The sequence below is a fragment of the Dermacentor albipictus genome, chromosome 1 (assembly GCF_038994185.2).
Source record: "Dermacentor albipictus isolate Rhodes 1998 colony chromosome 1, USDA_Dalb.pri_finalv2, whole genome shotgun sequence".
Lineage (NCBI taxonomy): Eukaryota > Metazoa > Arthropoda > Arachnida > Ixodida > Ixodidae > Dermacentor > Dermacentor albipictus.
The window spans coordinates 141,497,461-141,516,216 of record NC_091821.1 but is presented as its reverse complement, the minus strand read 5'-3'; the positions used below and the strand labels follow the sequence as shown (position 1 = coordinate 141,516,216).

The 18,756-nt window shown below is 47.6% G+C and overlaps 2 protein-coding genes across 11 annotated transcripts in view; one reads left to right on the top strand and one right to left on the bottom strand.

Annotated features, from left to right (window-relative positions):
* Ac76E (adenylate cyclase type 2 Ac76E) overlaps positions 1 to 18,756 on the bottom strand; it is an 884,870-nt gene that overhangs the window by 243,745 nt on the left and 622,369 nt on the right. For all 10 annotated transcript variants that reach the window (XM_070526675.1, XM_070526630.1, XM_065429478.1 and 7 more), the window contains one exon: positions 18,582 to 18,733. In XM_070526675.1, coding sequence (XP_070382776.1) covers positions 18,582 to 18,733 — 152 coding nt within the window. The remainder of the gene's footprint in view (positions 1 to 18,581; positions 18,734 to 18,756) is intronic.
* LOC135900093 (endochitinase-like) lies at positions 149 to 17,010 on the top strand. The gene is made up of 3 exons (XM_065429544.1): positions 149 to 407; positions 3,225 to 3,521; positions 15,813 to 17,010. The coding sequence occupies exons 1-3, from the start codon at positions 232 to 234 to the stop codon at positions 16,753 to 16,755; spliced, it is 1,416 nt and encodes a 471-aa protein (XP_065285616.1). The 5' UTR covers positions 149 to 231; the 3' UTR covers positions 16,756 to 17,010.

Genomic DNA, 18,756 nt, shown 5'->3' with positions numbered 1-18,756 from the left:
GAATTCAAGACGTGAGGTTCACTTTACTTTCTCTTTTTTTGTTACTGAATGTATAGTGGTTCTGAGCGTGGTAATTATATTTGCTCGGCCACAGAGCTGAGCCAAAGCGGCCATTGGAACGCACCGTGCGCGCGCCTGTCAGCACGAGGCGAAGAAGCGGAAGCTCCGTCGGTGCGAGAAGCAGCAACCACTGCACGACAGCAGCGGCAGTGACCGTCCCCGGAATCAGCCATGGAGTCGAGGGAGCGCACGCGTGCGGCCGGCTCGACAGAAACCGCCGAGTGGCTCGAAAAGCTGCCCCGAGTGCTGAGCAGGCGCAGGATCCCCATCTTCATCTTCGCCTTCATCGGAGTCCTGACTGTGGCCGGCGCCTGCTTCGCTGCAGTCACGGCAGTCGTTCTATACAGGTCAGCGACCGGGCCACGCACCTAGGTTACGGCACCGCCGCCGCAAAGCCCAGGGCAGCGTATGATAATAAACTGCGTGGGCTTAAGCCGTAAACAATGCGTCGCGCGCCTGTCAGGCTAGAAAACTTCTTTCGCAACTCGCAGCGCAGAGCTCTTCATTTAACGCAGGGCGTGGGCTGTTTCTTTTTCACGTGTAGGAAAGCTTCGTCGCGTTTGCGTTCAAGATAGACACGCGCTTTCGGTTCTCTTTTTAAACACCCTAAAAAATGTCGCCAAGGAAATTCTTAGAGTGCCGGGTTACTTCTTGATGAACTTCGTGCACACCGCTCTTACAAATTTCAATCTAAGCCTCCCCGGTATCACTGAGGTGGGCGCTGTACTTTCAGGGGCAGTGTTGAGCCAGGCGCTTTTTCGGGTTTAGCGCGGCTTACGCCTATGCCACCGCCAAAGTACTTGCGCGCGAGGGAGGACATCGACCATTTCAGGCAATGCCAGAAACTGGACATCATTTTTTGTTTCAATGTCTACATGTTTTCCCAGCCACGGTTAGCCGCGAATATGCATGGAAACAAGGATGCTTGCATGTTTGCGCTGCGTTGGAAAGATCAACAGCTTCAAAGCTCTTGCTATAAGATTCGAGAATGCCGTTTCCATGTGAAATAACACAAACACTGCGCAATATATACGAAAATCGTGGCCGAATGGACAAAGCATCTATTTCGTAAAAACTGCTGGTCATTGGCGGGACGCCCTCACTTGGCCGGCATCTGTTCTTACAAACTACTGCAACATACAAGTCGCTCCATTAATTTGCCTGTTGGAGCTGTTTGGCAGGCTAAATGGCAGAACAGTTACCTGTTTCCATTAAAGAGCGACGCCGTATGAAAGCCCGAGTACACGGTCGTACGAAAACACTAAAATAGTTGAACCCGCCGACGCCTCTCCAGCCGTATAACGGCTACATTTTAGGCGCACTCAGCTTGACATACACGCGATGTTAGGCAGCAGCAGTTTTTAGCCTTTACGGCGGCTCTAAAAGTGAAAATAGCCGATACAAGGGGCAGAGAAAAGATGTGGTCTCTTCACGTGCACTTGCTCGTGGATGAACAGGCCAGCTAGGCCAGCATACCTTATTGGACGTCAAGAAAGCATATTAGTAGAGGCGATAGGTGCGAGGGGGCACCAGGGAGAGTAACAACGCTGAAGCATGTTTTAGTAAAAGCAGGTTACACGAGTACTTCAACCGACTCGCCTACGTGAGCTGGTATCTCTGCAATCGAGTTCGTCGGAAACCGCTGCGATAGGACACGCAGTGCTGGGAGAATGCGTCAGCGAACGCGACCTCCCGCTGGATTTCTTCAAAACGGGGAAACTCCGCCATTACGTCTTTTACACTAATATTTAAGAAAATTACTTTAAAGTAATGTTTAGTCATAAAGTGCCCTTGGCGTATATAGTGTCTTCTCCTTCAGTTGGTCTTTCAGTTGGTGTGTGATCCCAAAATGCCTCTGAGCAGAAAAAAATAAAATATCCCTCCTGCTGGTGTTATTAATCATGATCTTTAAATGACAATTAGGTATTTTAACTATTGCGCCATGCCACTTCCACTAAAATGACGGAACAGTAGCCACAAATCATGGAGCTCCACGCACGTGTGATGAGGCAATCAAACGGCTCACTTGGCTCCTGCTAGGCGGAGGGCTATGAAGTCTGGCGTTGCAAGCACTTAAATGCTGTGGCGCGTGAGTAAAAAGTCAGATTACTCTGAGTACAGCCAGATTCCTAGCTTGACGAATAATCAATCTGAAATATTTCTCCAAGACAATGTCAGTGAATGACTGGTTACCACATATCGTAATATGGTGTAGAACACATAGTAAATGACGTATGCATCTTTTTTGAGCGGCACCTTAACAGCACGTCGTTCCTATGATAAAAATAGGCGCTACACCATCACGACAGTAACACAAACTGTAAAGACAGCTTGTTTGAACACATACATAAGAGGAAACGGGGGTTTCTCTCGGCTTTAGCCAGAACATATCATTCGCTCTCGAGACCGGTCTTTATGAGTTTCTGGCGGGGAAATTAGGGGTGCGGAGAAAATTTCAATACACAATGCCAGCTGACCGCCAATATAGAACACATTTTTGTGCATTGAGCGACGTGCGGCCACATTAAACATCAGATGCTCGATATGTATACCGTTGTATTGACATGGCAAATATTTCGACACCCTAACCTGCATGGCCTGAGGGCGCACCGGGGCATAAAAAAAAAAGCCATCCGTGCGTGGGTGTGATTGCGTGCATGTTTATTTGTATGTACATGCGCATGCACGCGACATGTCGTTAGTTGCTCGGACTGGCAAATACTGCCCCACCCTTCTTTCAAACGAAGCCAGAGTAATGCGCTTGAGGCCACCACCGGAAATTGTGCGCCAACTGTAATTTGCACAGTGTAGCATCGTTAATTGAACGCCCTCACTGCGAAATGAACAAACATACTTCGAGAGTAGCAGTATGACAAACATCAGTCGGCACCTAAGCTTCGAAAGAAAACAATGCGCCGAAATTGCATGGCGAAAAATTGCGAGACTCACTTGTGTATGCAGAAACAAGGGGACTTCACCCATCTCTAACGCCAGTTCAATTGTGGTGCTTGTATCTGCCATTCAATGAACAAGATGTCATTCTTTAGCAACCAGAGCACTAGTAACGGTCTTCTTTACGCCGAAACCCGCACCGTGCACGGCTGACAGCCGCTTGTTCCGCGCCAGCGCCACCGACTCTCACCCTCGGCGGGCGCCCGTTGTAGGTCGGCCGTGCACGAGCTCACCGGCGAGGAGGAGGCAGACGGGCCCATCGCGCTGTCGGGCCCGTTGCCCAATGGCATGCCGTCGCGGCTGCGACCGGCGGCCGACGCTCGCCGTGTCTTCTGCATCTACAACAATCGTGTCTCGGAGCGCCAGCCACTGTTGAACTTTAGCATCGAAGATCTCAAAGTGCACTTCTGCGACGACATCGTCTACGGCTTCGTGGGCCTCGACGGCACGTCCACCAACATTCGTAGCAAGCATCCCAAGTACGATTTTCTCGAGGAAGGCTTGAAAAGGTACGTCGGGTTGCTGCGCGCAGATGTTCCTTAAACAAGCGGCGCTCACATTGGCTCGCATGCCAAAGGCACTAAAGCCCCTAAAGTACAAAATCGGGCTTGGTGGAGCGACATAAATGCAAGGACCCGAAGCAGGCGACGCCGTCGTCAAAATGTTGTTAACTGATGTAGTTGAGATTAGAGACACCTGCAAAAGGACGTTCCTCTATAAGTTAGCTTGAACAGCCTCGGAAACAAGATTTAAAAGGCGAGTTTACAAATATCCTGCCATTTTTGTTAACCACCCGAACGAAAACGGATTCTCTGAAAGAGGCCTGGAATAGTGTGTTAAAATAAAAACGCCAGCAGCTTATTTTTCTCCCATTTCTTTCTCATACACGTGGTACCGGTTACTGAAATGACATTAAGCTAATTTGGTGTACCTTGGTCCACACTTCTGCGTGTTGTCAGTGTTGATACTCTTCACTGAACTCTAGCATCGGTTAGATTTCTACTGTTTGTAGTTGTAACATAACGTATGCCGATGTACTCCAACCAGTGTTTAAAATTCTATTAGGAGTGTGTCACTGATCTGCACTATGTTTTGCTGGATGTCACTCCGCCGCATGCCGAGCCATGTGCAGCTGAAGCCAACGGAAATTCGGCGTCATGCGGTGGCTTGTCCCGGAAGTAAGGCGCATACTTCCCTTGCTATATATAGTGCGCTTGGTCAGGTGTTACAGCGGTAGCAATTTTTCGTCGTGGTATACCTGATTTCAGGGGTTGTTGCCGCTTTACGTCTGGTAAGGGCCTTTACGATAATCTTAACATGTATGCGATATTTTTTTCATTCATAAAGCCTTTTCTCAATCGCCAGTGTTTCCAGCGAGCGCCTTTCATGTTAGCACGCTGTCCAGGTGGCGATGGCTAATTTTTTATGTCCACCCAAAAGACCTGTCTTGTCTCCTTGGGTAGCTTACGGTACAATCAGCAGGTATGTTCGGGGAAGAAAGAAAAAAAATATGCCGAGCTCCCATGCAGGCCAGTGTCACTGCAAAGTAGCAAAACGTCGATTTTCGGGACAAGGGAGATATACCCCCGGTGGCTACAGCCGTGGGCGCTCGGTGTGCTATCCAGCCCCCTAAAGTAGAGATCGGCGGTCTCAGTAGAAGAAAAACGCTATGTTATAATTCTTCAGAAGAATGAAATGATGGCTCAGTACGCCGTGGTATCTGAGAAGAAACATCGGCTCGCGGCCGTACACCGAATTTCCATGGCGAGGCAAGGTAACCCATTAGTGATCCTGAATCTCTGCGAGCGTTGCTTTGAGCTAGTGTGGTCATATTTCGCGGCCCGCTACCCAGAGAGGCGGGCCATGTGTTTAGCTGTAACTGACAATACAGACGCGCTTAGGGTGTGTGTCACAGTTCTAACAACGCACAGCTGCTCAGCAGAGGAAGGGGCAATAGCCCTGGCCATTGTCCATGCCTCGACCCTCTCCGCACAAGACACCCCCATCACCATAGTGACAGACTCGCAGGCTGCCTGCCGGGCCTTCGCGCAAGGACTCGTGACTGCACACACACATCGAATTCTCTCCTCTGTCCTCCCTCCCACGTTACACAGGGTGCGTATCGTCTGGACTCCTGGACACGCCTCTCTCCATGGTAATGAACGCGTTAATGCGGTAGCCCGAGCTCTGACAGGCCGGGCACCATCGGAAGAGCTGTCCAACCCAGACGACGTACCGCCAGAGCCCCTACAGTACACTGAGACGCTCGAGTACTACCGACAAAGTCGCCATAACTATCCCCCTCCTCATCCTTCGCTTAATAGAGCAGATGCCGCTGTCTGGCGGCAACTGCAGACCAATTCATTTCCTTGTCTCCACATGCTACATATCTTTCATCCCACCCTGTACCCTTCCTATTGTCCCCACTGTGGGGCCAAACCCACGGTGTATCACTCCATATGGGAGTGCCCTAACCCTTCAGGTGTTCCTCCTATACCCAACCCTACCCTTTCCTCTTGGGAGTCTGCGCTGCTCAGCACAAGCCAGCAGGAACAGCAACGGCTGATCCAGCGGGCTCGCGAAGTCGCGCATGGCAATGGAGCCCTGGACTGATGGCCCCACTCATCGAGGAAATTTTCTACTCGCTTTATGAAATAAATGTTTATTCTCTCTCTCTCGCCGCCACAGTATACCACGAGCCGTAGAGATTGGGCATTAATATTCTTAAACATTGCGCGGTTTCGCGGTACCCGAGTCAAAACTCACATGCAATGCCACTTTCAATGGAAGATATGCTTCTTTCTAGGTGCTGTGAGTGTGCGGTGGCAGCCATATTTCTTCGCTTCGCTATCATAACTTGCTGGCTATTGTTAGTCTCAGCTACTTACGATAGGCCAATGTTAAGGCTTTATGCAGAAGGATTTACGGAGACCCATAAAAAAAATCAAGACCATTCCGCCTTGCGATGGTGGATGACCACGTCGCGATGGTGGATGTAAACGTCGTGGCAATAAAATTTGTCGTAAATACTTTATTGGCATCACTCATAGACACTTACTAACGACGGTCACAATGGCTTCGTGGCCGCTATAATATCCATTGATCGGCATACTCGCAACTACAAACACTTTCTATGTCAAATCGATGCACGTACGCGGCTGGGTGGTCAGTTGGGTACGATCGGTGTTGCATCGAAAGCGACATGTCTGCAACATGGACCGCGTAAACCACTCCCTTTTCGATGCCGACACATCCACATTGAAATCACCCACAACGACCACAGGGATAGTGTCACCTCAACTATCCAATGCAACGTGAGCAGCCATGAACCTCGCGGGGCTACGAGCCATTGCATTTTTTAACAGAATAGATAACTGGGCTAGTTGGTTTACTTGCATCTTGAGATTGTAAAAGCGCACAAAGAAAAGAGGAGATGGGCAACCAGCGCTGAAGCTTCGCGTGCCGACAGCAGCGCCGTAACACATAGCCTAGCGAGCGGTAGACACAGTTTCCAGTAGCACACGCAGTGATTTCGTGTCAGCAAATTCACCGATTGTCTTGAGTCACACTTTTCACGGCTCACCAAACGGCAGGGAACCGACGTGCTAGGACGTAGCAGCGCATGCACTCTACGCAGCGCGCATGGCCATGGACAGAACTTGGCTGGCCGCATCGGGCTAGACAAACATTGATACAGGCGCACGTTTCTTATCGCGAAATATGTCGTGCCATCTTCGTAGCCTCCCTATCGGACGGTTTCAGCATATTTTAGTAACGCATGAAAAATGTCGTAGCGCCTCCTGGCCAGCGCTGGTTGCCCATAACTGCGTCAGCCATCCCTCGGTCTTTCTACATGATAAGGAATTCATGTTTCTTGATAGTTGGACTTTCTTTAAAGTTGCCTTTGAAATGATCTAACCCGTCATCCTTGACACGCATGCGCAGCTGTCCTACTCCGTTTTTGAGTACATATTCGTTTCATTTAAATAAAAGTTTTCAGTTGTAAGTAAGCGCCTCGTCCTGTCTACTCTTTTCGTTCTCATCTTTGTGCGCATTTACAGTTTCAAGATTGCATTTTTTGCTTAATTACGGGGGTACGAGCCATTACTTAAAGGGGTATGAGCCATTGATGATGACAGTTTCGACATGTACCTTGTATGCGTGGTTAGAAAGTGGGTAAGCACTGTTCGCTTCATTTTACTGAGTGATTGTAGCCTCTGCTTACTGAGCTATGCGCCATTGCATTTTTCGCTTGTTTACGGGTGTATGAGCCATTGATGATGATAGTTTCTGCGTACAGGCACAAAAATTTTATGGCACCTTAGCCATACCCAGCTTCGCTGTATTATATTGGCTCTTGTGAGACTAATTGCAAAATTTGGGCTAAATTGCCAAGGTATAGAAATAGATTACATTGACGTATCTCAATTGCAGTAAGCGGCAGCAGCGTAGCGCCTACGCCACATTTAAAAGCTGTATCACCTAATTTATAAGTGTTCAGCTTATGTAGAGCAGTGCAGATAGTTTTCACCAGTGTACCCGTGCGCGGAGAAACTTCTCATGAATACTTTATTTACCCTTCAGAGAAACGCCTTTCATTAGCATATAACCTTCGATATCTTCGTTGTGTCTCTGTCAGAAAAAGCTACCTACTAAGAATATACCCATGCTCTGCCGTTAATTCCTAACACAATTGAACAGAGCAATAGTTTGTCGTGAGAGTCTGACAAATCTGCATATGTGAAGTATTCCAGACATATTTTACTACTTCACTTCTAATGATTATTTGCTGACATAGTGTTGCCACTTGGACTATTCGCAAGTAGCAGAGCTTATTCTTGGGCTAATCGGTTCATACTTAAAGCACTAACCATAGCGCTTACACGGCGTGGATGCGTTCGTCCTGTCACCTTTCTCGTGTAAGCCCTGTTAACGCTACGGTTATCACTTTAAATATTTGCAAATAATACAAAACTACTTGAATCGTCCGAAACAATAATGCACTCAGTCATATATGACGTTTACAGGTCTACAAGCATGCTGCGAAATCTTGTATTTTTAGTTTCGTGCATGCTTATCGCCGATGGAATATGATCACTCAAAATTTCCAAATCTTGCAGAATAGCTGTACAACGTTTCGTGCAAAGCAGCAAGAGTTAGAATCTCATCGTAACTTTGGCACTTCTCAAGCTCCTGCAGAAGCGACACATAATGCGGTTTTATTAGGCATCTTAGGTTTCAGTAGATCGTTTTGCTGTAGTAAAGCGTGCTGCCACACTGCCAGCACTGCTAACTAATCGCTTGATGCCAAGCCTCCTTCGTGCTATTTGTTAACAGAACTTCATTCGTAATCGCACGCCAACTACGGCCTCGAGAGTTTGCGAAAGCGAGCGTGAAGAAAGAGTGAAGCGCCTAAATTGAACCATGTCCCGGCGGCGCCCCACGTGTGTAAAATGACATTGCTTCATTTGTTCCTGTAACATTACCTTAGCTAACCTTACTTCGTATGAGACAACGCAATCGCGACTTAAGGAACAACTTCTCTACACAGCGAAAATTCATGTCAATATTTAATCACTAGCTTTGTCGACACCGGGAGTTGCGAGAAATAAATAAATAAGCGACGGAATTGCACCATTGCTTCCGAAGCGGGCTCCCGTTATTGCTCTCACGTGTCCTGGATTGAAGTTTTCAGCGGTGTCATAGCCCGATATAAAATAATAGCCAAAGCGCCCCGGCTAAAGAGGCTTACTGCTCCGACGTAAAATTCAATTCCTCGAGAGAAGAACAGAATAGTGGCGCAGCATCTGCGTTTGTGCTCGAGGTCAGAAGCTTTTGAAGTTCCAGTACACAAACCCGAGTATGGTGCGCGAGAAGTGCGCACTTCGCCCTGAAGGCCACCAATAGGGGAGACTGTTTGAAGAGAGACGGGGGGGGGGGGGGGGGCACCGAGAAGCAGAAAAGTGGTCGCTTCGCTCTGCGGAGCAATACACGTATGGATGCTTCATTCTTGGTTGGCATCTCGTTCGTGTGCGCCGGGCAGCGTTCTGGACATTTGGAAACGTTAAACAGGTCGGCCGGTAAGACCGGCGCGGCATTTGTTCTCTGCTATGACAACAAACGTTCTGACAACTCAGCCGTTGATAAAAGGGCGGCTTCAAAGCGGCGTTTCCGAAGTGGGCAGCGCACTAGTTTTCCCTATTTATTTCGCGAGAGGAACAACGAGTAAAGGAGTTGTTATGCTCCTTCAAATTTTGGCGGTGTTATTATTTCATTTATCCGCATAAAGGAGTGAATAACTGTACAGGAAATTCCGCGCAACGCGCGTTTTTGTGAGAATTGGTGTTCAGAGAAGCCTTCTTTGATGTTTGTGCAAATGGTAAGCAAATGCAACCTTAATGGCGGAAATAGTTGTAGAAAACGACGCAAATTGAATGTAATTTCACGCATTTCTCTGTAGCCACCTTCTCAAATTTTATACTGTCGGCTTCTTGACTACTAAGTAGCTCGACGATCCTTGTTCACTGCGCGTTGTGGACCTATTTTGCCCACTTCACTTTTTTCTCTACGCTCGGCTGCTTCTGTCACTGGTTTCTTCTTCACTTCTCCAAGTCGGAGTTCATCTTTCTCTACTGCCGACTGCCCTTTTTGCCTCTTGTTCGTTGTCTGTCTCTTCGGGCACAGCAAGGCAACATTGCGGCAACAATGAGTTAGAGGGGGAGAGACGCATAGGAAACTTTATTAAGCAACTGATAAGAATAATAGCGTGCAATTCCGTATTGCGAATACGAATTGAATGTTTCTGCTTGTAAAATATTATGCGACTATTATCGTAAGAACTGTTTCCTATTGCCCAACTGCGATCGCTAATGTTATGCTTGCTATCGTTATTCGCGAGAGCTCTCATCTAAGAACCGCTTTAGCGTATGAACAACTTTGGAATTAACCCCCAGAACTTTGTATCCTGTAACGGTAAAGTATGAGGGACTCTTGTCTACAGCTCGTGTAATGAGCAGAGGAATGTACACCAATTTAATTAGTAAATGGCCGCATCAAGCAATTGTGACAAAGGCCAAGGCTCAATATAGTCAAAAACAGAATCCTTTCCTGTTAATTTCTTCCTCGTAAAACTTAAATATCAATAAATCAATCAATGATCATTATCATTATCATCAGCCTATTTTTATGTCCACTGCAAGACGAATGCCTCTCCCTGTGATCTCCAATTACCCCTGTCCTGCGCCAACCGATTGTAGCTAGCGCCCACGAATTTCCTGATTTCATCACCCCACCTATTTTTCTGCAGTCCTCGACTGCGCTTCCCTTCTCTGGGCCCCCATTCTGTAACTCTAGTAGAATACCGGTTATCCGTCCTACGCATTAGATGGGCTCCCCAGCTGTACTTATTTTTCTTAATATCAATTAGAATACCGGCTATCCTCGTTTTCTCTCTGATTCACGCCACTCTCTTCCTGTCTCTTAACGTTACGCCTAACATCTTTCGTTCCATCGCTCTTTGCGCTGTCCTTAACTTGTTCTCGAGCTTCTTTGTCAACCTCCAAGTTTCTGCTCCATAGATTAACACCGGTAGAATGCAATGATTGTTCGCCTTTCTTTTCAATGGATAGTGGTAAGCTTCTAGTCAGGATCTGGCAATGCCTGTCGTATGCACTCCAACCCATTTTTATTCTTCTGTAAATTTAATAATTCCCGTGAAATTATCAATTTTACGTGGAAAGAGACCTGATTTATTTTACAGTTGGATTTATTTACGTATTTTGCATCCGAATAACACGCAGCCATTGACGCGGTTTGCATAGTTTCGTCATGTGGCAGTAGGCGCAGAAGCTGTTTCATAATTCAAATGCAAATGAGCAACAACCAAAGACGTAGAGTGAACTAATTGCGAAATGACAGGGCTTAGACGCTGAAGCCCAGACCACACGTTACGCTTGCGGACGCGCGCAAGCTCGCGTTCACGCGCCCACGCATGCGCAGACGGCGCGGCATGGCTCGTACACGTCGAAACGCGGCGTGATCTCGGGGAACAGCTACTGTCTGTTATCGCTCGCTTGGGTTGCCTCGCGTCGGCGCGCCTGGCTACGCAGCTACGGCGCCGAACGTTCAACTCTCAGTGAAGCAGATTTATATCATGCAAGAAAGTGCTTCTTCTTTCCTTTTTTTGCTTTGATCTAACAGCTATAAAAAATATTACAATTACGTTTATAGATATCGAAACCTATTGAAATACTGTCGATAACGAAGTACGAAGCGGCGCCTGCCAAGGCGTCTGTGAGCGAGCCCAGTGAGCGCGCGCTGTTGCGCGTCTTTGTGGATGCAAACCGCCATTACTCGCGAGGCGCGGCAGGCACTAGGCGCGCGGTCGCGAGCTTGCACGCGTCCGCAAGCGCGCGCGTGGTCTCGGCTTTAAAGGTTGAGCACGGCGGCCTAAATGTGTAGGAGAGCTAATAAAAGAGGTGCGTGCGTCGAATGGATTTGCCTGTTCGCAATCTCATGAAGAGTTGAAACGCACTCGCGCTCGTGTCCGTGCAAGTCAATCGATACTATCCGAACATAATAAGAAGAGAAGACGGCCATAGCGCCGGTATATAAACATTATCGCTAATTACTGGACGCTCTCGCGCTTATCTGTCTCCCGTGGAGCGCGCCGACCGCACGAAACCCGTATTCGAGCAGATACCTTAACATAAATTTGTTAGCTGTTAGTTTGCAGTATTTAATCGCTGCCTTTAGCGTTAAATGTTAACAGGTTTTCTACGTACTTTGCGCGAACTAAGTCTGCATGCTTACGTCCTTTCAGATTAGGGGCAAACGTGACGCGAAATAACACGTGACGCGAGAAATAACAAAGGCCCTAAAATCGATCGCTGCGGTACACCTGAAGTCACGCGGACTAACGAGGACCGCCATTTACTAAATCTAATTGATACATATCTGGGGTGATACGAGTCAATAAAACGAGATGATTACAAGGCACCTGGGAATAATTTTAACCACCAGGGATTCTTTAACGAGCGCCCACGGCACAGTAACGGGTGTTTTTACATTTCGCCCCCCCCCCCCCCCCCAAAATGCGGCCGCCGCGACCGGGATTTGATTCGGCACTGCCGCGCTTAGCAGCGCAATGCCACAGCCACTGCGCCACCACGGCGATTGAGAACTTAGTCGCAGATAGTACTTTATCCACGAGAACAATTAGTTACAGCAATTTTCATTAAAAATGTCTCTAACTTTGAGCATCAGTTGCTGGTTTTGCGCATAAAAGTGACTAACTCATCGCAATGGGCTTAGATGCGGAAATGAAGGTGTCTCTATGATTGACACATTCGAAGCGGAGACATGGCGGCAGTGCATACGCTCCCGTTTTGTATTTAGCCAAGCAGACATAGTACACTTTAGTTAGTGACGCGTTTCGTTCATGTGGGTAGCATGCGTTTAGATAGCCGGTATTTGTTCACAAAAGGTAAAAGTAGCGGCGTTACACAATAATTTTGCATCTAACGAAGGCAAGACTGCCGGAATGAATGTTCTGAATGCGTTTGCCATTTGCCAGAGTTGCTACACGATACAGCGGCGACATTACCCAATGTACAATTCATAGAGTAGAGAGGTGCACATGGAGTGACAGAAGTAGCACAGAAGGCTAGGCAGCAACTTTGCGAAACATACAATGGACTCTTGTGACGACTAGCTACTGCTACTGCTGCATGCAGCTGCTGATACTATGCTGTTCTTTCATGTTACGTCAAAAGAAAAAGCCCGAAAACTTTTGACCGAAGCCGAGGGCTAATGACGAGAAGGCGTCGAATCAGAAACAAATGTTTTTATTTTGTTCTATCCAATCATTCATAATCAATGTGTGCACGTCATATCACATAAGGAGCTATCGCAGTTTTCGTAACGTCGCGTCACAGACAGGTGAAGTGGGAGTGGTTCAAAAAAGTTTTTGACCAATCACGGAGGGCTGATTGCAGAATTGGAATAAAAAATTCTGAATAGCTTTACGTTATAGCCTTCCTAATTTTCTTTCCTCGTTTTTTTTTTTAACGGCGTGAAATTTGTAGTTTTTAATGCAAGATACGTACCCGAGCACAAAAATACGAAGCGCCACGCGATAAATCGGCCTGAAAAATTTGCCCAACATTATCGTATCCGAGCTCAGTATAAAAAATTGATTTCTTTGTTTTTGCAATTCGTTGTAGATTATGTAGCAACTTATTTCGAGGACCAAACTGCTGTGATCACAGAGCATCCCTTGCAGTAGATCCAATGGCTAGTCTCGCTGCACACAATTTCATTTGGGAACTTATCCTTGAAGACATCCACCGAAATATTTTTCACGTATATAAACCACCTACGGGAGCTATCCCTGTTGGACGCTGAGTATAGGCCCAATCACATTTTCAGCTGCAGTTTCATTACAAAGTAACATATTCGACGCCCACTGAGCGCCTGTGAACGTATTTGTGTGAATCCTATCGGTGGCGTCAGTTTTTACCAGCCTGGTAAGTGCACACAATAAGTAACTTCGTGGTGTCGAAGGTTAAAACACGTTGGCGGGCTAGTTGGTTAGAATCCATAATAGAGTGTATAAGCGCGACTGAACGAGGAGGTTGAAAGAAACAGATACACAGAGGCAGCGCTTCACTTTCAACTATAGGTATTTATTTTTGCACGCATCGATAAATATATACCGCGCGAGCGGAAACAAAGGTGACAGCAAAAATGAACATTCAGTGGTGCATTTCGATGAACCGTACACATGTGCAAGGCATGGCGAAAACATACACTGCACTGGGTACAATGATAAACCGAGGAACAATATCTTCTTTTCAGATAGCGACACTGATGGCTTGCTCACGCACCTTTCCCCTAATTTTGCATCAATGAGATATTAAAAGAACATCGATATAACGTCACTAGGGTAATCTCGGGTCATTGGGGTATTCATTGCCGAGGTTGTTCCTGCAAACCCATGTTTGAAAGTATTTCGATTCTGTATCGGGCTCATAGCAGGATGACAAGGGAGATTGTGGATGCCTATGAAATTGCAAAATTAGAGGAAAGGTGTGTGAGCAAACCCTCAGTGTCGCTATCTGAAGAGGAGATACGATTCCTCGGTTTATCTTTGTAACCACTGCAGTATATGTTTTCACCATGCCTTGCACACGTATAGGGTTCATCGAAATGCACCACTGAATGTTCTTTTCCTTGTCCCGTTTGTTTCCGCTCATACGGTATATACTTATCGATGCGTGCGAAAATGAAAACCAATAGTTGAAAATGAAGCTCTGTCTCTGCGTGGCTGTTTATTTCTACATCCTCGTTCAGTCGCGCTTATACACTCTATACCATGGGTGTCGAAGGTTGCTGCCACCACGCAATCGCGAGGTCAGACAGTGAACTATTGAAGCCTGTACCTGCCCGACCGATAAAACGATAGGCGCCCGGTCGATAGAAAAAATGCAACTAAAAAGATACCGGCGTTATTTCTGCCGACACAAACCTAAGTACATCTGGGCGATGCGACGTGCTAGTATTTTCATTTCATTCTCGAGTTTCAATATACGGAGCGCCATAGCATATTCTGTAAGCCTGTCATTTTATTATCACAGCTGCCCTATATAAACGCTTTCCAATCTAAAGTATTGTTTCGCAACTGTCCGTAGCCTCCTATGTTATTATCACAGCTGTCGTATATCAACGCTTTTCAATCTGGGGAATAACTTGTGAATTGCCGGTCGATGTTATTTCATTCGTTATCACGACTGGGCAGCTCCGTGCTCTGGCTTCAAGTATTTACCTGTCCCATCCCTGACCTCTTGAAAAAGCACTCAGCAAGTATCAGACATAGAATTGAAAAAGGGCGCATTCTTATACGCGCGCAAATCGCTTCCACTATTGCACTTTCTTTGCGTTTGTCATCTTCAGCACTTCACACCCGCCGCCTTCTCCTATAATCTCGCGGCGAATTCCACTAGACAAACATAAGCAGGATCACCAAGAAGCAGCGGTAGCGCACGATATACAGTAAGGGGGCGTCTTGCGAATGATACATTCGCGTTACTATAGCTGGGTTGAGAACACAACATGAAAATGCGTGGCCCCACTTTTCTACTTAGGTCAAATAATTATTTACCAGCTCACACAGCGGGAACGCTCTCCTATGAAGCAAATCAAGGAAATAGAGTGTAAGCAGTCTGAAACGAATCAAACAATTGAATAGTGCGCAGAAATCAAATTGTGCGGCTTAACCTCCTAAAAATGCACACCGGGGCATGAGGGATGCCGTAGTGGAGGGTTCCGGATTTTTTTCGAGCACCTGTGATTCTTTATCGTGCGCTTAAATCTAAGTACACGAGCGTTTTTACAACTCCCCATGCAAGTTCAGCAGGCGACGCCGGGAATCGAACTCGCGACCTCGCGCTCAGAAGGAGAACGCCAAAGCCACTGAGTCACAAAGGGGTATAAGTGTACGTATACCGGCCAAGGTTTGTCAATGATTCCTCCGTTACGTTTGCCGTGAGCGCCTGAGAAAACTTGTAAGCGCAGCCCCCAAAGAGCCTAAAAGAACTTGATGGTGATTATATCAGCATCGCAGAAGTTTTTCGGAAGTTTGACCGACTGAAACGAGTAGCCCTAACAGTGCGGTTCATGTTACACAACGTACTAAGACTACACTTGCCCTACATATACTGAGATGTCACGCAGGCACCTTGTACAATGACAGCTGCATGAACCGCAACAGATGCCTCAGCGTTGTTCCTCCCTGGACCCAGGTTTGTGGGACTGAAACGGTCCAAGCCAGAGGTGAACTTGTGGGCGTGCCTCGGAGGGAGTGTGGACGACGGACCGCGGTTCGTGGCGCTCGTCAAGGAACGGCGCACGCGGGTGACATTCGTGCGCAACTCGGCCGAGTGGCTTCGCCGCAACGCCTTCCAGGGGCTGCTCATCTACTGGAAGTACCCGAGCCACGAGCACCGTGTCAACTTCACCGTGCTGCTGGCCGACCTGCGCAATTCCTACGCGCGCGACGGCCTGCTCGTGTCGGTGGTGCTGCCCATCAACACGCGGCTGCGGCGCGATTCGTACTACGTACAGTCTGTCTACGAGAACCTGGACGTCGTGCTGGTGGACGGGCACCGGTCGGTCGACCCGCGCCACTTCCCGCTAGCCACGTGCGCGACGCCCGTGCGCACCCTGCTCCGCACTTGGCACCAGGGCCAGTACGGCCTGATGCGCGTGCTGGACGACCTGACGCTGGAGACGGACGACTACCGCAAGACGGTTCTGAGCGTCTCCTTCGCGGGCCTCTCCTTCACGCTGCGCCACAAGAGCCTGCACCGCGTGGGCGCCGCGGCCGCCGGGCCCGGCGCGCCCGGCGCGCGCACAAACGAGTCCGGCCTGCTGAGCTACGTCGAGGTGCAGGAGCGGCTCCGCAACGAGGGCTGGAAGCGCGCCTACCACCGCTACGGCCACTGCCCGTTCGCCAGGAAGGAGCTCCAGTGGGTCGCGTACGAGGACGAGGAGAGTGTGGCCGACAAGGCCGTGCTGACCTCCGTGTGCGCGGGGCTCGCCGTCTGGGACGCCGACATGGACGACTTCGCCGGCGTCCTGGGCAAGCCGTGTCCCCTGCTGCGCAAGGTTTACGAAGTGGTGCACGCGAGCGCGTCGAAGCGCAAGAACCCCGGCCCGCCGAGGTCGTACCGAAAATTCTTTTAAGGCACTTGTGGCAGAACTAGACCCACGTGATTGAACAGTTTAGGCCATTATGCGAGTATGCGTATAAAGCATTGCCGCCAGGGCGGCGCTTTGCCCTAATTTTTTTTTAATTGCACGAACATGCGGCTTAAAAAACGCGAAGTTTCGTGGCAGTGAAAACCATGTGCTCGATGTTGGTGTAGCGTTACCTAGTATATTGGCGTACCTACTGTGGCAAACGGGTCAATAAAGTTTGTCACTTATGCGTGTAAAAAAGTAAGATATTTAGTAACCTTGGCAAGTATCAGACGAACGCATAAAAGCAACCGTGCTTTTATGATGTCACGCTCCCCTTCTAATCTCAAATGCCCGAAATCGCATATGAGAAGTTGTCAGTACGCTTTATGTTTAATAAGTACAGCATTTCCATACGAGTGCACTTTGGTATTATTAAATAGGAAGGGTAAACTTTTGCTCAACGGACCCTTAAGATCAACACTAAATGAGTCTGGTGAAGCATTTGTTCAGTTTGGATTTTCATTCATTGGTTGTTAGGGAGAAAATAAAGGGAAAAGTTTCACATTTAAAATTCTGCACTTGAACCACGGCGCCAGTAGGTTACTGCAATGTTAATGATTTGAAATTATTTTGCCAGATTTGGACAGCTCTTGTTTCGAAAATGTTTCTGAAACTCTGTAGATTGAATCTTTTGTTCCTTTAGAATGAAAGCCAAACTGATTTAGAATGATATTTCGAATTGAGTATATAAAGATTTTAGAATGACGTTTACAATAAAATGTGTCAAATTTCTTTAGAATAAAAGTTTCAGGAAGAGTAACTTTTTCTTATAAGCGCAATAATTTATTTTATTGTTTTATCTTCTTATTTTGTATTTATATAATAACATGCTGTGTATAATCGTTTGTTGAATGCATCCTACTGCTGTGTATACCATTATCTTGTTTGCATTGTGAAACAGGAGGTACCCCGGACAGTTCAACTTTGGGACCTCCTAATGCACTGCTGAAGATGTACGCTTGTTTTCTCTTGCGCTTCAATAAACTTCAACTTCAACAAATAAATTTCAACTTCAAAAGAAAAAAATCTTAAGCAGACATTTTCAGGTTTCATGACATCACGAGGAGTTAGGGCGGTAGCTTCAAAGTGGTGACGCCACCGGTCTCATTATTCTCTCTTTTATACCTTACAGATTCCGGTCACAGTAAGAGCTTCGTTCCCAATATTCTTGTAGTGTAATTTTCCAATCATATTTATTATTCATTTTTAGTATCGCTCTGCATAACTTCATGGAGCACATGAATTGACTTTGGGAGCTAAGTTTGTTAGATGGTTTGCCCATTGCTAGGGCACACGGCAGACAGACAACGCTCTGGAGCACCAGAAATACGCTTCAATTATCGCTTTGCAGCAGGTCTAAAGTAAAGAAGGGTAACTGATTGAAGTGAAGCTCGAACCTTTCGTGTTTTTGTTTTTCGAGACTGAATTGCCAAAATCCGCCTACCCGCCATCGCGCATCGACAGGCCGCGGCGGATGTGTCGACTGCGGCGATACCTACCCAGAGTATGTGTAAGTGCGAGACAAGAACGAAAACACCATTTTGGCTTCTAGCGCGAAGTGAAACACGGACACAGAAAGGAGCAGACAGGACGAGCGCTCGTCCTGTCTGCTCCTTTCTGTGTCCGTGTTTCACTTCGCGCTAGAAGCCAAAATCATGTTACCGTACCAACTCGCCCAACTGTCTATCCTTTTGCACAACGAAAATACCCTCACACTTGGACGCGGAGCGCTATGTTCTACAGCGCCAGAGAAAATGCGAGGCACGCACCTGACGTTGTTGTGGCGCTGGACGTACAGCTCGTGGAAGCGCTGGCGGCTCCTCTTCGTGGAAGTCTGACAGGCATCAGCCATCTTGAGCATGATGCTGCGCTTCACTTCGGCTGCGATGTAGGCAGGAATCACACTCAGCAGCAGCTGTTCCTGCGAGAGAAAAGACCCACTTT

Excerpts from the sequence above, each read along its gene's own strand:
- LOC135900093 (XM_065429544.1), top strand. The coding sequence starts at position 232 with ATGGAGTCGAGGGAGCGCACGCGTGCGGCCGGCTCGACAGAAACCGCC. Across the intron at positions 408-3,224 it reads ACGGCAGTCGTTCTATACAG|GTCGGCCGTGCACGAGCTCA; the intron begins GTCAGCGACCGG and ends CGCCCGTTGTAG. Across the intron at positions 3,522-15,812 it reads CTCGAGGAAGGCTTGAAAAG|GTTTGTGGGACTGAAACGGT; the intron begins GTACGTCGGGTT and ends CCCTGGACCCAG.